This window comes from Myodes glareolus, chromosome 15, assembly GCF_982192425.1.
Source record: "Myodes glareolus chromosome 15, mMyoGla1.1, whole genome shotgun sequence".
Taxonomy (NCBI): Eukaryota; Metazoa; Chordata; class Mammalia; order Rodentia; family Cricetidae; genus Myodes; species Myodes glareolus.
Genome location: NC_142040.1, coordinates 28093930 through 28115504, shown reverse-complemented (window position 1 = coordinate 28115504; position 21575 = coordinate 28093930). Strand labels below are relative to the sequence as shown.

At 44.3% G+C, this 21575-nt stretch overlaps 1 protein-coding gene across 11 annotated transcripts in view; it reads right to left on the bottom strand.

Annotated features, from left to right (window-relative positions):
• Positions 1-671: 671 nt before the first annotated feature.
• Ccdc125 (coiled-coil domain containing 125) overlaps positions 672-21575 on the bottom strand; it is a 29997-nt gene continuing 9093 nt past the window's right edge. For 9 of the 11 annotated variants that reach the window (XM_087896847.1, XM_087896849.1, XM_087896852.1 and 6 more), the window contains 10 exons: positions 17697-17755; positions 16206-16292; positions 14366-14443; positions 13220-13305; positions 11034-11116; positions 7884-7999; positions 6453-6560; positions 5052-5223; positions 2582-2718; positions 672-1220 (listed from right to left, as the gene is read on the bottom strand). In XM_087896847.1, the coding sequence (XP_087752973.1) occupies positions 909-1220; positions 2582-2718; positions 5052-5223; positions 6453-6560; positions 7884-7999; positions 11034-11116; positions 13220-13305; positions 14366-14443; positions 16206-16292; positions 17697-17755 (1238 nt within the window). In that variant the 3' untranslated portion in view covers positions 672-908. Of the gene's footprint in view, positions 1221-2581; positions 2765-5051; positions 5224-6452; positions 6561-7883; positions 8000-11033; positions 11117-13219; positions 13306-14365; positions 14444-16205; positions 16293-17696; positions 17756-21575 lie in introns of all 11 variants that reach the window. The other 2 variants (XM_087896857.1, XM_087896856.1) reach the window with 2 other exon arrangements.

The window sequence follows — 21575 nt, the reverse complement described above, 5'->3', positions numbered from 1 at the left end:
CAAACCCAGAGCAGCCTGCCTCTGCCTCCTGAGTGCTGGGATTAAAGGTGTGCATCACGAAGCCCAGTTTCATTTATGTAGGGACAAGTATAGGCCGCAGGGAAGTGTGGCAGTCAGAGGGCAGACAGCTCCTGGGAGTTGGGTCTCTCCTAACTCAAGTCATGTTTACCCACTGAGCCATGCCACCAGCTCTAGTTTTGGTTTTTGAGACAATTTTTATTGTTATGTAGCATCCAGGCTTTCCTAAGACTTGCAAGCCTGAAGTCTCTTGAGTATTGGGTTTACAGAAATGTACCACCACACCCAACAGAAAAATTACTTAATCAGTCGGTAGTGTGTGTGTGTGCGTGTGTATGCGTGTGCTTACCACCTTCGTTTTGTTTTTTGTCCACCTTCTTTTTTTGAGGCGGGTCTCTTGCTGGATTCTGGGGCTCTCCTTATTAGGCTGGGCTGGCTGGCCTGGAAGCCTCAGGCATCCACCTGCCTCTGCATCTCCAGCGGTCAGGTGTGCTCCACTGCACCTGGCTTTTCCTGTGGCTGCTGAGGATCAGACTCAGCCTCACACTAGCAAGGGAACACTGCACCAACTGACCTATCTCCCCAGCTCCACAAATAAGTGAATTTTTCCCAAGAATACTTGTTTATAAGTTAGATAAACATTGAAACTGTCAAAATATGAAAAAGCACTTTATAAACAAAATGTCAACGTAGTACATATAAAGTACAGTATTAATACATTTCTTATAGAACATGTGTTAAAGGTTTGAGTACTTAATCTGCATCCTAAAATTAAAAGGGAGGGATGTGGTTAAACACATACATTGTTAATACACGTATTATTAGTAGTACTTACTACTTTGTAAATCAGAACCTGATTTTTAACAGCTCTAATTCTGATTCCATCTGGTTTATTTTTTAAATATATTTGATGGCAAAGAATGGGATCTTTTAAGAGTTCTTGAGCAGTCTGAATCTCTCTGGGGATGGTGGACTGAACAAATACAACCCACAGGATCGGAAACATGGACATTTGAGTGTGCTGGATCACGCAAAACACAGCGTCCTGAAGCTTCCTGCCAGGGGGTTATGAATGGGCACTTCTGGCTCGTGAGAATTTTGTCCTTATTCTTCTTGGCGGCAATGTCTTTGTCTTCCAGCGCCCGAGCAAGCATGTAACTGACCTTTCTTTGATGAGCCAGTGCTTCTTCTTTGTCATTCAACTGTGAGCAGAAGTTAGGGATGTACCAGTTAGTGTGTCAGGAAAAGAAGCATTTCATTTTATCAGAAGACTGCATTCTAAATTTAGATTGGTCATATTTTAGGATAATCTTGAATCAAATGCTCTGGGATTTAAGTGAAATTTTTAAATTTATTTGGTGTGCATGTTTATATCTGTGCCATGATGTATGTGTGGGTGTTGGAGAAGAACTTGAGGAGTCTGTACGTGTGTCCTGGAATCAAATTCAGGGCCTGGCAGCGGGCTCCAATCTTGATGGGTGAAATTGTGCTTTTTATTTTAAGCTTTCATTTATGCATATGTGTGTATGTGTGCCACGTGTGTGCAGGTGCCTATGAAGGCCAGAGAGGGTGTCATTAAGCATATGTGTGTATGTGTGCCATGTGTGTGCAGGTACCTAAGAAGGCCAGAGAGGGTGTCAGGTCTTCCAAAACTGGATTTATAGGTGGTTGAGAACCACTTAATTTGAGTGCTGGGAATGGAAGTAAATGTTCTTAACTGAGGAGGCAAACTGAGCCATCTTTCCAGCCCCAGGTTTTTTGAGTTTTTTTTTTTTGTTGTTGTTGTTGTTTTGGTTTTTTTTTTTTCGGTTTTGTTTGTTTGTTTTTGGTGACAGGGACTGGAAGGGCAGCAGTGAGGGGCTCATTAAGTAGGGTACTCACAATCCTTGGAACTCACATAAAGGTGGAAGAAGAGAGCTGATCTACACATGTGCCATGGCATGCCGTGCTCACACATACATACATACAACGATAATGTATAATCGTTGATAATATTGATAATACATACAACTTTCTTTAAAACAACCCAAGGAATTAGTGCTACTTCTCTGTAACCCTGTAAGTTACCTAGAGATGGGGAAGATTGTATATTTGTGTGTAATCTCAACATGTACTGACCTGTGAAAAAATATTTAAAGTTGTATCTGAATTGTTTTTTATGTATTTATATACAAATAAATGTCAGCAGAGTTAACGTGTGTCTGCTCTGAGCACTTGTGTCGGCGTCTTTGTTTCGCAGCCGTCTGTGGAAGGTGCCAGGATTGACATCAGGTTGTGTTGGTGACAAAGGGTCTGGAACTCTTAACTGCTCCTAACTCCAGGCTGCACATAAATGCGGGGAGCTGAGCTGGTTGGAACCAGTCACTAACACACACACACCCTCAGCTGTGTGGGTCTTTAAACCTGCACAGGAAGGATCCTCACAGGAGTGGGGAGAGCTGGCAGGGAGATGTTGGGGCGTGGTGCCCAGTGGAGAAAAGGGTTTAAGAGGCCTAGAACGGGAGCCCATGGATTAGCTGACCCGCAGTCCCTAACAAAAACGAAGTGAAGGTCTGGTACTAACCAAGTCTATTAGCATCTTAAGGACTTCTTGTGGGCTGTCTTGTTCTTCAGTCCTCTTCGAACTGTTTTCTGAAGGGAGCATCCCCAGCAGTCGCTGCCCTATGGTCTTCTTTCTCCTTTGGGATGCATATCCTGGAACTGAGTGGGAGAATCCAGCTGAGAAAACTACTCTCACTGATGTTAACTGCAGTAAAAGAAATACCTGTGAGCCGAGGCTAATTAATTCCTGCAGCAATCCAGAAGTCAGTCTCACAAAACCACAAGGACCAGTGTTGCAGGTTGCACAGCATGATGGGGGCATGTGGATTTCAGGTGTGGGTGAGTGGGGACCTGGAGAGGGAGGCACGCTGTTGGAAACTCAGGCCCTACGTCATCACAGTCTTCTGGAGCAGCAGAAATCCAGGTCTATGTGTGAGATCACTAACCACGCTATATGGAAACACTCCATGACAAGCATATGGAGGTGAGAGGACAGCTTTGGGGAGCCAGTTCTCCTTCCACTGTGTGGGTCCCGGGGCTTAAACTCAAGCCTAGGCTGGATTGAGTTTCTGATCCTCCTTCCTCTCCTCCTAAATGCTGGGGTTCCTGACATGTGCACTACACCCAGCTAACATTTTCTTTTCTGTTTTTGAGACAAGGTCTCACTAAGTATTCCTGACGAGCCTACAACTCCTACACAGACCACGCCGGCCTGGAATTCAAAAATCCACCTGCCTCTGCCTCCCTGGTGCTGGGATTAAAGGTGTGCACCACCATGCCTAGCTAAATGCTATTTTCAGCGTTATTTTCCTCTTGGCATCTGAGTCTTGAATTAGTACCTCCAGTTGTCTGCCTCAGCTTCTGAGTGCTTGGATTTCAAACATGCACTACCATTCCCAGCTCATCAGAGCACTACCCACAAACCACAGCTCTGTCTTAGTGAGGTAGAAGACTACTAGATAGAGCACCCGAGATGGGTCAGTGTGAGTTACTGCTCTTATAGAGGACCTGAGTTCAGTCCTCATTACAACCCCCTGTAACTCCAGCTCTAGGGAGTCCAGCACCCTCTTTTGGTCTTCCCAGGCTGTTGAGGAATATTTATTTAACTATGCAAAGATGTGTTGCATATGTTTCACCTTGCCTGCCTAAAGCACCTGATTGGTCTAATAAAGAGCTAATAATAGCTAGGCAGGACTGCAGGGCAGAGAGAGTAAGTAAGAGGAGGAATCTAGGCTTGACAGAGACAGGAAGAAAGAAAAGAGATGCCAGGGGCCAGCCAGCCAGCCACATAGGAAGCAGGGAAGAAGGATATACAGCATGAAAGAAAGGTAAAAAGCCCATAGATAAAACAGATGAATAGAAACTGGTTAAATAAAGTTAAAAGAGCTAGTGGGACAAGCCTAAGCTAAGGCCAAGCATTCAAAATTAAGTCTTCATGTCTTTATTTGGAAGCTGGTTTGGGGCCCAAAGAAAATTCTGACACAGTAGGTGCCGGCATGCGCATGGACACACACAAATCTAAGTGTTGAAAAGAGCTTACTTTATCTCTTTATGGTTTTATTAACTTCGAAGCTCATTTGCATATGTAATTGCCATTGTCTTCCTTTTAGAATTTCTGCCTCCGCCTCCTGATTGTAGCAGCTCAGTTATGTGCCACCATGCTTGGTGCTTCACAGTTGCCAATTTAAAACAAAATCCTCATTGTGTGTTCGTGTGTGTACATGATGTGTGTGGGGGCATGTGTGTCAGGTAGGGCCTGCTTATGGAGGTCAGAGGACAACTTTATGGAGTCAGCTTTCTCCTGAAGTGTCTGGGATAAACATTAGAATGAAATACTTGTTTTCACTGCAAACATCGGCATGAACGGTCGCTTTCTAGAAGTACTTAGACCTTGAAGAAATCATTGTGGAAAACTGATTGTTTGCCGTTATCTACGGAGCTGTTTTTCTGAAGAATCTGTCCAGCTTTTGCACGACTTTGGTCACAAGACAGTGCTGGCACACCTGGGTATCTTGAATTACTGGGTGCTGCACACACTACACAATAAGAACTAAGGTTGCTGGGGTGTGATGCTCTCCTTCAGAGAGCATAAAGATTAGATCAGGGGCTTTGGTATGAAGGATCTGTTTTACCCAGAAAAGCACCTTTAGTGTAATAATAAGTACTCTTTGCACACTGCTCAGCGTTCAGTTCATAGAAACGGCTCCTCCCTGCTTCCAGAGAGCCGAGAGTCATCCTAGAGTGACCCTCTGTCTTCAACCGACCCTTGAAATACACAACACCCGGTACCCTCCATTTCTGGGATCAGGGATGAAACTCAAGTTGTTAGACTTGGTAGCAAGTCCTTTTAGGTGCTGAGCCACCGGTTTAGCCCCGACACTTGCTAAATTTAAAACAAATTGCAACTACATGAAAAGCTCCAGTTACACCTCTTTCCTGTGCCGACTTGGATCATATCCCAAAGCAGCTAACACCCCCTTCTCCGTAGTTACCCTCGTCTTTCAGGTGCTGCCTGTTGGTCCACGCGGCCGCTCGTCTACACTTGTCCACGTGTGCCAGTCTCAGCGCCTGGTCGTTTTTCCTCGTTAATTGTTGCTCAAAAGCAATTCTGAATGCATCTGCCATTATATGAGCCTCTTCCTTACTTTTCTGCAGAATTTCCAACTGAAAGAGAGTTGGGGAGCCATGAGAGGTGAAACTAGAACCATTTTTCATAGGAATTGCTGTATTCCTAGCCTCTGTTCCCTCTAGTTTGTCTGCGTAAGTCAGCTCTTGCCCATTCTACCAGCACTCTGGATGCCAGCAGTTCACCCTGTGCCAACCCCCTGCCAGTCCAGCTCTTGAAACGCACTACCCCTGCTGGGCCCTGTGCCTGTCCTGCCCAAATCCTGGAGGAAGGGCACAGCCGAATAGGAGGAAAGAGCCTAAGGCTGTGTACCTCCCTAGCTGAGCTTGAGTCTGATCCATGTGATTCTATGCTGTTCTTCAGGAGTAGCTAAGGTTCGGCTGTTAGCCTTCCTAAGTGATCTAAAGACTTTAAATTCACTGTCTTCCAAAAAGGTAAAACAGTGGCTGGGCATAGTGGCACATGCCTTTAATGCCAACACTGGAGAGGCAGATCTCTGAGTTCAAGGCTGGCCTAGTCTATAGAGTTAGTTCCAGGACAGTCAGGGGTACGCAGAGAAACCCTGTCTCAAAAGAAAACAAACAGTAAAACAGTTTAGAATTTTGCCAAATCATAAATTTGGTTTGTATACATAAACATTCATAATTAAGGTCCAATTATAAGGGGACAACTACCAGCTGGTTAAATGCCTGGCCTGTTGATGATAGACACTGTGTTTCCTCCAAGACAGCTGTCATCCTGTTAACCTGTGAGAGGACTGAGGCTTACTGTCTGCCCACAGCCACACGGGCAGCAAACGATGGTGCTAAGGGCATCCTCCCATGTCATCTCCCCGCCACCCAGGGTCAACTCTACTTATTTTAAGTGTAAACACATCTTTTCCCTTTGTTAACTGATTTGAAGGCCATGTTGAAATGAGAAAATATGATTTAAGAAATATTAGTCATATGACTAATATAGTCGTATAGTTTGACATATAGTCAAACGACTTTACCTGGCTTCAGATTTCATGCAATGCACTATGTTTTGGAACCAGATAAACGAAATCTAATGCACAAGTTAATTCCATCACAAAACCAAGCGTAGGTTCCACAGCCAGTGACTCCTAAGATAAAACTCATTATTGCAAATCCCGCCATTTATCCTCCTGCTAATAAAGGGCCTGAACCAAGGCATCTGATAAATACCTCACGTCTGAGCTGAAGAACCAAGGCATCTGACAAATACCTCATGTCTGAGCTGAAGAACCAAGGCATCTGACAAATACCTCACGTCTGAGCTGAAGAACCAGTTTCCGAGTGGATGCTGCCATTCTGGCACAAGAACATGGGTTCCCTCCAGGACCGCGACACAGGCAGGCGCCGAGGACTGCAAGCTTGAAACCCAAAGACATTGCCTGTTACCAAGTGTCACACTGTCTGAGCCACATACACACACCACCCCACAGCCATGCAGTGCTAGTCAAGCCTCGGATTCAATAAAGTGGACAGTGTATAAGTGTGTGTGCGCGTGTGAGTGTATAATATATACGATGTATATAATATATATTTTAAAGAAAACAGGTGAGGAATTCACGATCTGAGTGGAAATGGCCACAAATGAGACATCATTTCTTGCAACAAACACTTCAAAGACTTTACATTCCTTCCTTCTCAATCTCAAAACCTTTAATCCTGGCATTCATCTCCAATAGCTTTGAAAGTGCAGCAAGAATTTAGCCTAACCAAGTCTTTAACACCGGAAGTGAGTGCTTCCTGTGGTAGGCGTGGCCTCGTAGCCTGCATTCCCTGTGTCCCTCTCCTCCAACAAGACTGCTCAGAATGAACAATGAATTTTATTTTACCCCTGGGGAAAGCAATCATCGTTCCCCTCTTTAAAAAAAATACTCTGCGGGGCTGGACAGGTGGCTCAGTGGGTAAGAGCACTGGCTGCTTTTCCAGAGCCGAGTTCACTTCCCAGCCACCAAGGGCTTCCTCACAGTCATCTCTAGTGGGATCTGATGCCCTCTTCTGGCAGAAGGTTGTACATGCAGATAGAGCACTCCCATACACAAAATCATTCAACCATTTTTTTTTTTTTTTTTTTTTTTTTTTTTTTTTTTTTTTGAGACAAGGTTTCTCTGTAGCTTTGGCTCCTGTCCTGGAACTAGCTCTTGTAGACCAGGCTGGCCTCGAACTCACAAAGATCTGCCTGCTTCTGCCTCTCAAGTACTGAGATTAAAGGTGTGCACCACCACTGCCTAGCTAAATATAATTCTTGATCAATGACTGTAATGAAGTCACTTGTAGCCCTGGCTCAAAACTTGACTAAAGCTGAAGTGAAGAAGCAGGGTCACACATCGTGTGTGATGTGGAGCTTGGGTCAGAGTGTGAGGGTTAAGTGCGTCAGCCTTAGAAGACCCGACACCGGCGAAGGGCAGTACAGTGCTTGTTCTTGCCTTGTCACCGTGAGAAAAATACCCGAACTCACCCGGCCTTAGTTCCATGACACCCCTTTGCGGGCCCCCGGGAAAGAGCCAGTCCCACCCAGCAGGGAGGCGTGGCTCAGCTGTAGCTGCAGCTGGCAAGAAGCAACCTGGGCAGTCACGGGCCTCTCGCACCGGAGTCTGAGGCGCTAAGTATGTTGCTGTCCCGAGCAGGCTGCAGGGAATAGGAAAGCAGCTGTCCCTGCTATCCGGCTTTCCCCGGTGGACACGTACCTCGAGTCCGGATACCTCTGTAAAGGCACTGTCCTCCTGAGCCATGTTCTCCTGAGCCACCTTCTGCTGTTTGATGTCAAGCATGGCAAGGACCTCCAAATACCGCTGGTTCAAAACTAGGAAGGGCCACACACGATACTGTGAGTTCTCCGAGGTCAACTACAGCCTCTCTATGGAGTTACACAGAAGCCATACATTCACTTCTTCTAAGTGACACCTATCAGCCTTCACCCAAGACTGGGCTCCATCCAGAAAACCTATCTGATGAAACAGGAAGTAGCATGGGAGAAAAGAGATACGGAGTAGCTCTGAGTAGTTCCTTTTTGCTGTTGTTGTTTGGCTTTTCGAAACAGAGTTTCTCTGTTTAACAGCCCTGGCTGTCCTGAAACTCACTCTGTTGACCAGGCTGGCTTCGAATTCAGAGATCCACCTACCTCTGCCTGAAATGCTAGGTGGGATTAAAGGTGTGTGCTGGCCAGGCAGTAGTAGCCTATGCCTTTAATTCCAGCACTCAGGAGGCAGAGGCAGGCACATCTGGGGTTAGGGGGAGAAAAAAAAAGAATCAAAGTGTGTGCCACCAAGTGGACTTTTTACTTTTTTTTTTAAAGATTTATTTATTTAGGGATGCTGGAGAGATAGCTCAGAGGTTAGAGCACTGGCTGCTCTTCCAGAGGTCCTGAGTTCAATTCCCAGCAACCACATGGTGGCTCACAACCATCTGTAATGAGATCTGGCGCCCTCTTCTGGCCTGCAGGCATACATGGAGGCAGAATGTTGTATACATAATAAATAAAAAAGATTTATTTATTTATTTATTTATTTATTTATTATGTATACAGTGTTCTGCCTGCACACCAGAAGAAGGCCCCAGATCTCATTACAGACGGCTGTGAGCCACCATGTGGTTGCTGGGAACTGAACTCAGGACCTCCAGAAGAGCGATCACTTAAGAAGAGCTCTTAACCTCCGAGCCATCTCTCCAGCACCTTTTCTTTTTCTTTTTCATTTTTTTTTAAATGAACATGTAAGGTAAATTATCCAGCAACTTTGAGAATGTTGCAGGAATATTTCTGGAATAAGTACTTCGATACCAATGGGACTGGAAGAGATAGGAAGTCATCGGTGGACAGAAGCCAGGATACCCCCCAAAACGTTTCCATGCCAGGTCTCATTTGTATTCTCATTTGATACTCCAAAACCAAGTGGGACAGGCAGGAAAATAAGATTTTACAGAAGACTACGGGCAGCAGGTTGGTAAGGCAACCACCAATGGTTTGGTTTCAGCTGCAAGGAAAGTTATGTTTGTCGAATACGCAGTAAAAGCAGTACTGTAACTAAATCGATAAATCGCTATGGGATAACTGGCCTTTTCCGCCTTATTCTGTCTGCTTTAGACAAGGAGAAGACTGCGGACTGAGATCTCATGCACTCTATGTCAAGTGTGCCAGTTTCCCAAATTCCATCAGATTTTTTTCTATTAAGAGTTTTCCAGGCTGTTGAGATGGCTCAGAGGTTAAGAGCACTGACTGCTCTTTCAGAGGTCCTGAGTTCAATTCCCAGCAACCACATGGTGGCTCACAGCCATCTATAATGAGATCTGGTGCCCTCTTCTGGCATGTGATACATGGAAGGAATGTTGTATACATAATAAATAAATAAATCTTTAAAAAAGAGTTTTCCAACCAGGTGTAGTGGCGCATGCCTTTAATCCTAGCACTCAGGAGGCAGAAGCAGGTGGATCTCTGAGTTCAACGCCAGCCTGGTCTACAGAGTGAGTTCCAGGACAGTCAGGGCTACACAGAGAAACCCTGTGTGGAACACAGAACAACAACAGCAAGGAGTTTTCACAGAGGGCTGGATGTGACAGTGATTTCCAGGCCAGTCTGATCACTGAGGGCTTCAGGACAGCCAGGGCTGCCTAGTAAGACCCCATCTCAGGAAACAAAACAGGTTTCACAGGAGAGACCCTCACCGTGGTCAGAAAGAAAGGGAAGGGATCCTGTTTAGTGGAGAACAGAAAACAGTAACCTTCAAGGGGGAAGGGGGGGGAGCTTGTGATTCTGGAACCTTCTGCCCTAGACTACCAGATGTACAGCTGGATGCTCAGACGTGTGTGTCCAGATCTCATCTGGGCGCTGCCTGAGCACCAGGAGCCTCTGAGCCACGCTGATTCAGGTTCTGTTCCCTTCAAATGGTCACTTAGTGTCTGCTGAGGGGAGGAATTAGCATCTTTCCTTAAAAATCTGTTACAAAAAAATCAGTACCAGCCGGGCTCTTCCAATGTTGACCGCAAGGTGGCTCATTATATACAGGCTGTGCAATATACAGACTTCACACCTAAGAGTACACACACGGCCAGGCGGTGGAGCCCAGACTGTCGTCTACCTCATGGCAATCCTTCTGCCTCAGCCTCCCCACCTCACCTAGCCCGTTATATGGAAACTGGACTGAAGGGATGGCGGAGAGGAACTGAGCACAGCCTTTACTTTGGAATGTTTTAGAAAACTGCCGAATGATTGAGGGCCCTGACCGCACACACAGTTTGCCAGCACTACTGAATTAATCGCTTTTGCTTCTTTAGAGTTTTCAAGAACTATAGTTCAGACATGGACACAATGTACTTTGATACATTCACCTCCCACTCCCTCCACCAACACCTCCCATGTAGCCTATGGCTGTTGTTAAACTGTGTAGACCAGGCTGGCCTCAAACTCACAGAGATCTACCTACCCCTGCCTCCTGAGTGCTGGGATTAAAGGGTGAGTACCACCACGGCTTGCCCAATTGTTTATTTTAAACAATTAAAGAATTAATTTGATGTTGTATGGATTTCACCTTGATAGTATTTAAGAAATCTTTAAAAAAATCTAAATGATACATTTTTATTTTCCCTAAATTATATTACTTAAAATACTAGCACTTTCTCTATATTGACAAGAGTGTTCTTGCTGCAGTATATTCTATATTTGCTGTCTTTAAACATATTCATTATTATTTTTTTTAGAGGCAAGGTTTCTGTGTAGCCCCGGCTGTACACTCTGTAGATCAGGCTGGCCTTGAACTCAGAGATCCACCTGTCTCAGTCCCCTGCAAGTGGCCACCACCCCAGGCTAACATGTTTTAAAAGAATCATTAAAATCCATTACTCACCAGCATTTTCAGACTTGAGCACTTTAATTTCTTCTGTTTTCACCTTCAGATTCTCTCTTAGGACAGCATTATCACATCTTAGTCTGCAAAGGAAAACTTAACTAAATAACTAAAGTATTAACACCTCAATGAACGAAAATATCTTTATTTCTATGATTTATTACATTTTATTTATTTGTGGGACATTTTAAAAGTGCACATATTGGGGTAAAAGGACAGCCTGTGGGAGTGGGTTCTCTCCTACTATGTGGGTCGTGGGATCAAACTCAGGTCGTTGGGATTGGTGGCAAATGTTTTTATCTACTCAGTCATCTCACCAACCTTCAATAAAATATGTATATGTATATGTATATATATATATATATATATATTATTGAGATAGGGTTTCTCTTTGTATCTCTGGCTATCCTGGAACTAGCTCTTGTAGACCAGGCTAGCCTCGAACACACAGAGATCCTCCTGCTTCTGCCTCCCTCAATGCTAGGATTAAAGGCATGTGCCACCATTACCTGGCATCACATTAACATAATTTTAATTCATCTTAATAACCACTTGAACATTGACTCTGTGCTTGGGCCATCTAAGACAGGTCCTCAAGCAAACCTTGGATATTGGTCAGTACTGAGTAGGTATGGGGATCATAACTACCGGACAAAGTTAATGAGGGGATTGACGGCAGGAAGCTGTGCATGGAAAGGGGGGTACGAGGAATCCCTGTACCTCCTGCTCAGTGTTGCTTTAATTCTAGAAAAGAGGCAAACCCAAAGTCCTTCACTGGAGGGTGGGGGGAGAGGACACCATCCATGTTCCTAGCATGATTATTTAAGGCAGAAGCAAGCCCCAGTGGCCACCTAGGACTGAAGGAGTAAACCCCTGAATTTATACCAGATGATACAGAATTGACTTCATTATTTATCCAGGTTCAAGACATAATCAGGAATAGGCTTTGTCCTATATACATAACACATATCCAATCCCATATGAGTCTGCTAGGTCCTCTAGCACAAGGTAATGCAGAAATTGATAAATTTTTGATTGGAAGCATGTTGCAGGCCTCAGAATTTCATAAAAAACATCATGTCAATAGCAAAGGTTTAAGGAAAGAGTTTTCTATTACATGGAAACAAGCGAAGGAGATTATAAAGAGATGTCTTACTTGCTCTTTCTATAACCAAACACCACTACCTGCAGGGACTAACCCATAGGGCACTCAAAGGAATGAAATCTGGCAGATGGATGTGTTCCACTTTGCAAAATTTGGCAAATTAAAATATGTACACCACACCACTGACACTTATTCAGGTTTTCAGTGGGCAACTGCTTTAAGCTCAGAAAAGGCTGATTCAGTAATCACACATTTATTAGAAGTTATGGCCATCATGGGTATTCCTGCACAGATAAAGACAGATGATGGCCCAGCTTATGTCTCTAGGTTTTCTGCCTATTATAATATTTTTTAAAATGTAAGAAAAAGAAAAAAATACCATTTATACTGTATCTTATCTTTGTTTATGCTTGTCAGAGGGATTATAGAAAAATCCATACCCATATGGTCTATTCATCATATAGTGGAATCTTCTTGGATGTTGGAGAGAGATTGTGAAACACTCTACAACACGGAGGGGGTTGCAGGACCTTGTTGAAGTCTCTCATCCACGCTGGCCGGGAGGGCTGGGACTACAGATAAAGGCACCGCCATGCCTGCCTTTTCACAAGGGGATCTGAACTCAGGTCCTCACACTTGTGAGGCAAACACTTTACCCACTGAGCCATCTCCCCAGGCTGCTTTGTTTGCTGTTGTTTGCTGTTGTTGCTTTACAAACGCTAACAAGGCCCTCTACCACCGAGCAGCATCCTCGGTATGCGCCCTGCCACAATGCCTGGCTCTAATATATATATATATATATATATATAGTATTAGGAAAACAACAGAAAAATATGGAAATGGAAAGTAAATAAGCAATAAAAATTTTATTTATAATTTGCTCAAAGAAGAAGAAAGCCTAAAATTGCATTTGAATGACATGCATTTTAAAATTTTGCTTGGGAAAATTATGGACGATACTATACCTACCCAGGCTGAGGATGGGCTCGGCTGTGCCCAAGGAGGATGGGCTTGGCTGTGACGTAACTACACAGCATGCACACGCCCTAGGTTTAGTTTTCAGTGCCATCAATATACAAACCTGTCATATTTTTGGATCCACGATTCCTCTATGTTTTTAAATCTATCCTGATCAAATTTCATTTCCCACTGCAAGGCATTTATTTCCTATAGAAAGAGAAATAATACCTTCAAATAAAAAAACAAACAAAAGAGCATTTCGTGGAAAATTATCACTATAAATTTTTCTCAGACACTGCATGGGTGAAAGGCATTTATTCATGTGCTTGGAAGAGTCTATGGCATTGGAAAACTACATCAGGCTGGGCGGTGGTGGTACAGGCCTTAATCCAATCCCAGCACTTGGGAGGCAGAGGCATCTAGATCTCTGTAAATTCAAGGCCAGCCTGGTCTATAGAGTGAGTTCCAGGACAGCCAGGGCTGTTAGACAGAGAAACCCTGCCATTAAAAAAAAAAAAAAAAAAAATACAACAAATGGACTTTTTTTTTTAAGCACTCAGACACTTTGATAAAGCTCACCGAACACAGCAAAGAAATTTCAAATTATTTATGTTCAAAATTTGGTTGTAGTGAGCCCAGATTTCTCAGGACCCACTTCTGCCCATGCAGACAACAGAAACTAAATTTACTTCTTGGAGTCTTAACTCAAATGGCCCCATCAAGGAAGAATATGATTTACGTAAGAAAATTACGTAATTTCCTACGTAATTACGTGATTATCCTAATTCCATGAACAGTGAGGTGTTCAGAAACATGCTGGCCCTGCATGGGACAGAGGACAAAGAAGGAAAAAGATAAAAAGTGCTAAATTGTCAGACCTGCCGCCATAAAAGGCTGCACTTTACCCGTGTGACAATATATTTTAAAATTTATGTGTCCAGGGGCTGGAGATGGCTCAGTGGTTAAGAGCACTGGCTGCTCTTCCAGAAGACCCTGGTTCAATTCCCAGCACCCACATGGCCGCTCACAACTGTCTATAACTCCAGTTGCAAGGGAGCCAATACTCTCATACAGGTAAACCAATGTACCTGAAATAAAAATAAATCATTAAAAAAAAAGTCAGTGTCCAAAGGGAAAGCCGTCAGAGACTGCAGAACTCCTTGCAGGAGAGTAAGCACTAATGAAACACCTGTTACCACGCCGAGCCTAAGAAAATTATATCTAAATATTATCAGATTGAGCATATCAATGCTACATTTGCAAATACCTTCTCCAAAGATCTCTTTTGTTCTATGGTTTTTTGAAGCATTGTCTGTGTGTGACTTGTGGCCTTGTCAAGCACTGCCTAAGAAAAAATAAAAATAGCGTCAATAAAATTAAGTTTAAACCCTCTTATTTGCATAATATATAAGCATATTCCTATATGCATATTTTATTTTTAAAGATTTATTTATTTTCAATACACATACTTTATTTTTAATGTCTGTGTGTCTGCATATAAAATGTGTGCATGTGCATGCTGGTGCCCGAGAGGCCTTTTTGGAAGGTGGTGTCGGATCTCCTGGAGCTGGAGTTATAGGCAGTTATGAGCTACCTGACTAAGAAGAAAGTATTGTTGGGCGGTGGTGGCGCACACCTTTAATCCCAGGACTGGAAGGCAGAAGCAGGCGGATCTCCGAGTTTGAGGCCAGCCTGCTCTACAGAGAGAGTTCCCGGACAGCCAAGGCTACACAGAGAAACCCTGTCTCAATAAATTAAAAAGGAGGAGGAGCAAGAAGGAGATGAAAGTATTTGTTATGATTTCAGCCACAATAAGTCTGGCAATGCGGGTTCTGGGGCCACGCATGTGCGGACAAGCCCTCAGGCAGAATTGCCTAATGGCCCCGGGGCTATTAAAGGGCCCGCGTGATCTACATGTGGTGTGGCTGCATCATCCACGTATGACTCAGCTAAGCCCTTGCTTAGTTGATGCCTGTCATCTGCGTATGACGTAGTCACGTCAACCCCCCCACCCCCCACCCCCCCACCCCCGTGTGCATGCGCTAGGCAGCTTTTAAAAGCTGGAAGCGCTGTCTCCATCTTCTCTCCCTGCACACCGACCTCACCAGGCACGTACACACTCCCTTCATAAACTCTTAAGCGGGTTTGTTGCATGTTCTGTGTTCCCTTCTCACTCGCGTCAGGTAATTTCAGTATTGATATATGCTTTAACATGATTGGACCTCAAAAGCATGCTAACCAAACAATTACAGACACAAATTGCTTGGTTATGTTTGTTTGAAAGAGAAAAGGTGAAAAGACAAATCCGTTAAAGTGTGTGGGTGATTCTTTTTAAGTTTTATTTATTTATTTATTTATTATGTATACAATATTCTGTCTGTGTGTATGCCTGCAGACCAGAAGAGGGCACCAGACCCCATTACAGATGGTTGTGAGCCACCATGTGGTTGCTGGGAATTGAACTCAGGACCTTTGGAAGAGCAGGCAATGCTCTTAACCTCTGAGCCATCTCTCCAGCCCCTTAAGTTTTTTTTTTTTTTTGAGATTTATTTTATCTATTACATATACAGTGTCTGCATGTACACCTGCGTGCCAGAAGAGGTCACCAGATCTCATTACAGATGGTTGAGAGCTGCCATGTGGGTGCTGGGAATAAAACCAAGATTCTCTGAGAGAACAGCCAATGCCCTTAGCCTCTGAGCGATCTCTCCAGCCCCTACAAGATTAATTTTTTTTAATATATTGCAAATACTCTAAAATTAGGTTCTAGTTATACCTATACAACTCAGAAATTAATAAAAAAATAACTGTACCTAAAAGATCCAACAATATTAAACACCGATTCTTTTATTTTACAAGGTAAAAACATCACTAATTGTTGTTGCTGCTGGTGGTGGTGGTAGTGGTGGTGGTGGTGGTGTGTGTGTGTGTGTGTGTGTGTGTGTGTGTGTGTTGTGTATGTGTTTCCAAAACAGGCTCTCAGGATGTAACCAGGCCTGGTCTTGATCTCTCAATTCTCCTACCACTGCCTCCTGAGTGCAGGGATTATAATTCCACTCATTACTGAAATGTGTTAAGTGATGAAAACTTCGGAAATAAATTCTTACCATGCTTTGAAGGATTTTTAATGCTTCCTCTTTACCTTCAAGTTGTCTTTGAGAGGCTTCAAGTTCAGTTTTTAAAATCTCTACTTCCTGAGGACAGAAAAACAGTAAGCCTTCCTGTTTGCAAGGCATGGAATTCCTGAACTGTCAACATGGCTAGTCCACACTTAGCCTTAAACAGGGCTGTGAGTTCCTAGAGATGCTGCAGTGAGCCTGTCAGACTATGACCAAGAGCCTCACTACCAAGCTCCAGTTTGAAGGGACAGCAGCCCACTCCAGCATGTGGCTCTGGCAGGGCTCGCCCTTCTCCCCAGTCCTCTGCCTTGCTAAAAACCATTAGATTTCAGTCCTAAAGCTAGCCACCAAAGTCTATCCCCTTGTTTGGTCACTTCATCCCCGTAACACTGACTACCATTGAAGTCCAGCAACCAGAAGCCTTTGGCTCACCTAATTAACATGCCCAATTAAAATGAAATACCTCCTTCTAACACAGGGTTTCCCCCTTTACCCTTATACACTGCCATTTTCCTATGGGCCACATGTGTCTCCTCTCTATCCAGGAGCAGTTTTTTGTCCTCTGGGACAAACACTCCTGCCCCTTTTCCCTTGTCCCCATCTCCTTTACCACTGCATCCTACCCTATTCTAACACAGACCCCCCCTCTCCTCTTAAAAATTACACCTGTGAGGTCATTTTCTGATGTTTTTCTGCCTGTCAGAAAACAACCACTTAACCTTTTCTTCCCTGCTTAATAAAGGATCTCTCTGGGAAAACAGGTGCTCGGGTGTGGTTTGTGCCTGATCCAGGGGGTCTGGGAGGGAGCCCCCCACCCCCGCTCTGCAGGAGCCCCCTTCACAGTTGAAACAAAAGCCTGTCTCTTGCTTTACCCACGCAGACACGCGGCTCATCATATGGAAAAGAAAAATCTGGGTGTTGTTCTGTTTGACAAAGGATCTCAAATAGCTATATTCTCAGCTGGGCAGAGTAGCACATGCCCTTAATCCCAGCACTTGGAAGGCAGGGATATGGCATCTACAAGGAAGCAATGTTAGTTTTAGTTTAGATAGGTTTAGAGAAGCCAGTTAGAGAAACGACGGGCATGCTTGAAGTGGCGGGTGTGCTTACACAAGAGGACTTTTCAAGAGACAAGAACCAGGGCCAGCAAGATGACTCAGCAAGTTAAGGAGTTTGCCACCAAGTCTGACCACCCGAGTTCAATCCCTGGAACCCACAGGATGGAAGGAGAGAACCAGCTCTAGCAAGTTGTTCTCTGATGCCCACGTGTGCTGGGGCACAGGTGCCCATACAAACATAGACAAAGAAAGAAAAGGAAGGAAGGAAGGAGGGAGATAGAGACAGTCAGAGAGAGAGACAGAGACGGAGAGAATAACAAAGGGGGCCAGTTGAAAAGTAGGAGCCCAAGAGATGAAGGGAAGAAGGGGGAGGTCTGGAGGAATGATGAGGGTACAAGGCCCACTTAGTTGCAGGACATACCTCTAAAGTTTCATGAAGACGTTGCCTTAATTGTTCATTTGACAATTCTGAGTTAGAATCTATTGGAGGAAAAATTGAATAGTTTCTTTAGTTAAATACATGGCATTTAGCTGGCCATGGTGGCACACTCCTTAAATCCCAGTGCTCAGGAGGCAGAGATAAGTGGATCGCTGTGAGTCTGAGGCCAGCCTGGTTTACATAGTGAGTTCCAGGACAACCAGGTTATGTAGAGAAACCCTGTCTCAAACGCCCTGCCCCCACCCCTCTGCAAAATACAGGACATCTGTTTATAAATATCAAATGTGTATTTTCTCTAAATTGCAAAATGAAAAAATTATAATCTGATAACTAATGATAAAAATACGTAAAGTTAAAAGATAAGTGGTTTTGAAAAAAAAGCATTAAAGGGTTGTGATAAAGCATGTGTTAATGAACTGGCTGCCACACAAATGCGTAGAAACACATGAATATTCTAGTCGAATAAATGGATTTTAATGTTTGTCTTAAGTAGCGATAATAATATCTAGGAACTAAACCTTCTTTCCCTCACTGGAGGTCTTCTGTAACTTTTTTGGTGGTGGTTTTTGTTTTTTTTCGAGACAGGCTTTCTCTGTTTTCTCTGTATAGCTTTGGAGCCTGTCCTGGAACCTGCTCTGCAGACCAGACCTTAAACACACAGAAATTCTCCTACCTCTGCATCCCGAGTGCTGGGATTAAAGACATGCACCACCACCACCCGGTGGTCTTCTGTAACTTTAATTGCATATTTTGTTGATTATTATTTGTAGTAGGGTATTAAAAGGGCCATTGCACCTGGCATTTACTCTGGAGTGATGGCCACATAGGTCTTTAAATAATCTCTGATAAATAATCAGAGATTGTTATCTGAAATTTATGGGGTTGCTCTTCCTTGGGAATTTCTGAATCTTAGCATAACCTCAGTCATAAGACATTTCTGGCAAATCTAGATCCTTTTTTTTTGTTGTTGTTGCTGTTTTTCTGTTTTTCAAGATAGGATTTCTCTCTAAAACAACCTGTCCTGGAACTAGCGCCTTAGACCAGGGTGGCCTCGAACTCACAGAGATCTGCCTGCCTCTGCCTCCCAAGAGTTGGAATTAAAGCTGTACAGCACCACCGCCCTGCCAAACCTGGAATTCTTATGATTGTGTTTGCTTAAGTCATGGTTCCTTAAGACAACTTGTAGTTTGGATAAGAGATTTTGGTATGCAGGGACTGACTTGCTAAAAGACCTTTTGTGTGTCAATAAAAGAGCTTCTAGGCAGTCAATCCAAGAAGACTGATTTCCCTGTGCTAAAGCTGACCACTTCCTGCAGTCTCTCACACTCTCTCTCTCTCTCTCTCTCTCTCTCTCTCTCCTCATGGAGACTGATTTTGTAAGCATTACAGCTCAGATGGAAAGGGATCCTAGCAGTGGGGAGTCAAGGAGTACCACAGAAGCGTAACAGCTTACAGCCCTGCTCTAGGGAAAGATTTCTCCAATATAACAGCTCTGCTCTGGCAGGAGAGAGCTTCCCCAGTGAGATTGTTACAGTTCGGCTCTGCTCCCCTGGAGTAGTGCGACTTGGCCGTTTGGGCTGGAGAGATGGCTCAGCAGTTAAGAACACTGGCTGTACTTCCAGAGGTCCTGAGTTTAATTCCCATCAAACACATGGTGGCTCACAACCATCTATAATGAGGTCTGGCGCCCTCTTCTGGCCTGCAGGCATAATGCAGACCAGAATACTGTATACAAAATGGGCCCAGGGCAACCTAGCCACACAGGAGGCCCGGGATGCACAGCCTGCCACTGCAGGCAGCACAGGGTTCCAGAAAAAGTTGTAAATTGACACCACCCACGGAGGGTCAACGTTTAAAAGGAAGTACCTGACATTCTAACCATTAGATAAGATTAGAGAATACCACGGGAAGTCCCTGAGCTCAGGACTCACCTATTCACCTTTAGCAAAGATCCCCAGACAAACATCAGCCAGTCAAGGTCCTGAAAATCCCCTCACCTCAATCTCTACTATGATTTAAAAAAAGAAACAAAAAACCCTACCCTGACTGGCCTTGGGGTTCTCTGCTATCAACCGCTACGCGGGACAGTCGGAGAGCCCAAGCCTCTGAGGTGGTTTTTTGGGGGACCCCACGATCTGTGCGTAACACATAATAAATGAATAAATCCTTAAAAAAACAAAACAAAACAGTTCCGTTCTACTAGGTTTCCCCAGTGACGTTGTTATAGCCTTGCTCTGCTCCGGCTCCACCGAAAAGTTACTTTTCTCCTCTTTTCCATTCCGGCAAAGGAACATTTCACCCAAACCTCATTTAAGAAATTTATCAGGAGGGAAGAATCCAGGAGAGTGGCTACCTCTGCCAGGGTAGAAGAAGGGCAGCTGCAAACTGAACAGGTGCTTCTTAGGGACGGCGTTTTCCAGGGAGATTTTCTGGGTGGGAATTGGTCAGATTTCAGCCCCTTGAGCTCTCAGGTTTGACTAGGTTTCATGCTCAGGGGTTGGTTGGCTTTCTGCTTAGTCAGTGAGGGGCAGATTTGGCTCTGGTTTCAGAGCCAAAGTGTGTTTCTTTCACTGGCACTTTTTAGCCATTTGGCTCTAATTTCAGAGTCAGGGCTTATTTCTTTCACTGACTGTGATTCCAGGGCCAGAGTGTGTTTCGTTGGTTGGTCCTTTTCCCTCCTGATTTCCCTGCTGCTTTTGCTAAAGCTTATGGGATCCTTCAGAGTCTCCCTCTTCGACTGACCTGAGTAACTCAGAACACAAAGTATTCCCAGAACCTAGACCCGAGTACCTGGCACCTAGGGGACGGGGTATAAGACTGCATAACAAAAGGAAAAGACATTAAGTAGCTACCAGAGTCACACATGTAAGATATCAAAGCAGATTAGCTACTGTTGGACTGGCAAAGCATAGCTCCCCTCCACTGCAGTTCCTGAGAGGCAGGAAGCAGTTCCCTCCAGGCAACCCAGTGGCAATAAATGATGTTACTCGTGGGCCAAGGGGAAAACACCTGTGTGCCTCGAGGACCACTTCTATGGCGTTTGCATACGCATTTGGCAATGTTACAGATGATTCTGGTTATAACAATTCTGCTAGTGTACTCGTTCTTCATGTTCTTTTTACCTTCCACACCAGTGGCTTCTGAAAATATGGATGTGCTGTAGGTTAATACGAATCTTACTGATCTGATAGAGTGAGCAGGCACTGAAGAAAGACCTGGATAAATCCAGACCCCTCTAGCAGAAAGAATAGAGCTAAAAAAAATCCAGCAGGAAAAATAGAGCCAAAAATCTAGCAGGTTCTAAGAGAAGAACCAGAAATCTAGGTTAGCTGGTTCAGTGACTCTGTTCCAGGAACTAGCTGACCATAAAGTTAGATTATAATCTTGAGAAATGGGGAGTTACCCCCTTGTAATGATCACTGGTATTTTCGGAATTTTCCAATGACGCCCTCCCTACCCCTTTTGGGTTGTGGTTTCTTCCCCTAAATACCCCCTCTCCCAGCTACTCGGGATCAAACTCCTCTACCCCTGTGTGGGAAATGAGTTTAGGCCCCAGCTGGTTCCTGTCAATAAACCTCATGTGATTGCAGCAAGGACAGTCTCTCATGAGTTCCTGGGGGCTCGTGTTATCCTGAGACTTAAGTGAGAATCTCCCACGGGGAAATTTGGGGAAAATGAAGTAATTGTTCTCACCTGATTATGATACTTGGTAAAAGAATTATACTGAAACAGAAAGGAACAGGCTATGATGAATAAAGTTTCTGAAGAACCTAGGGCTTTGGGGCTGACTGCCTTTGGCCTTATAAAGCAAAATGGGAATTGTGAGGACAATGGGAAAGGTACAACAATGGAGTAAAACCC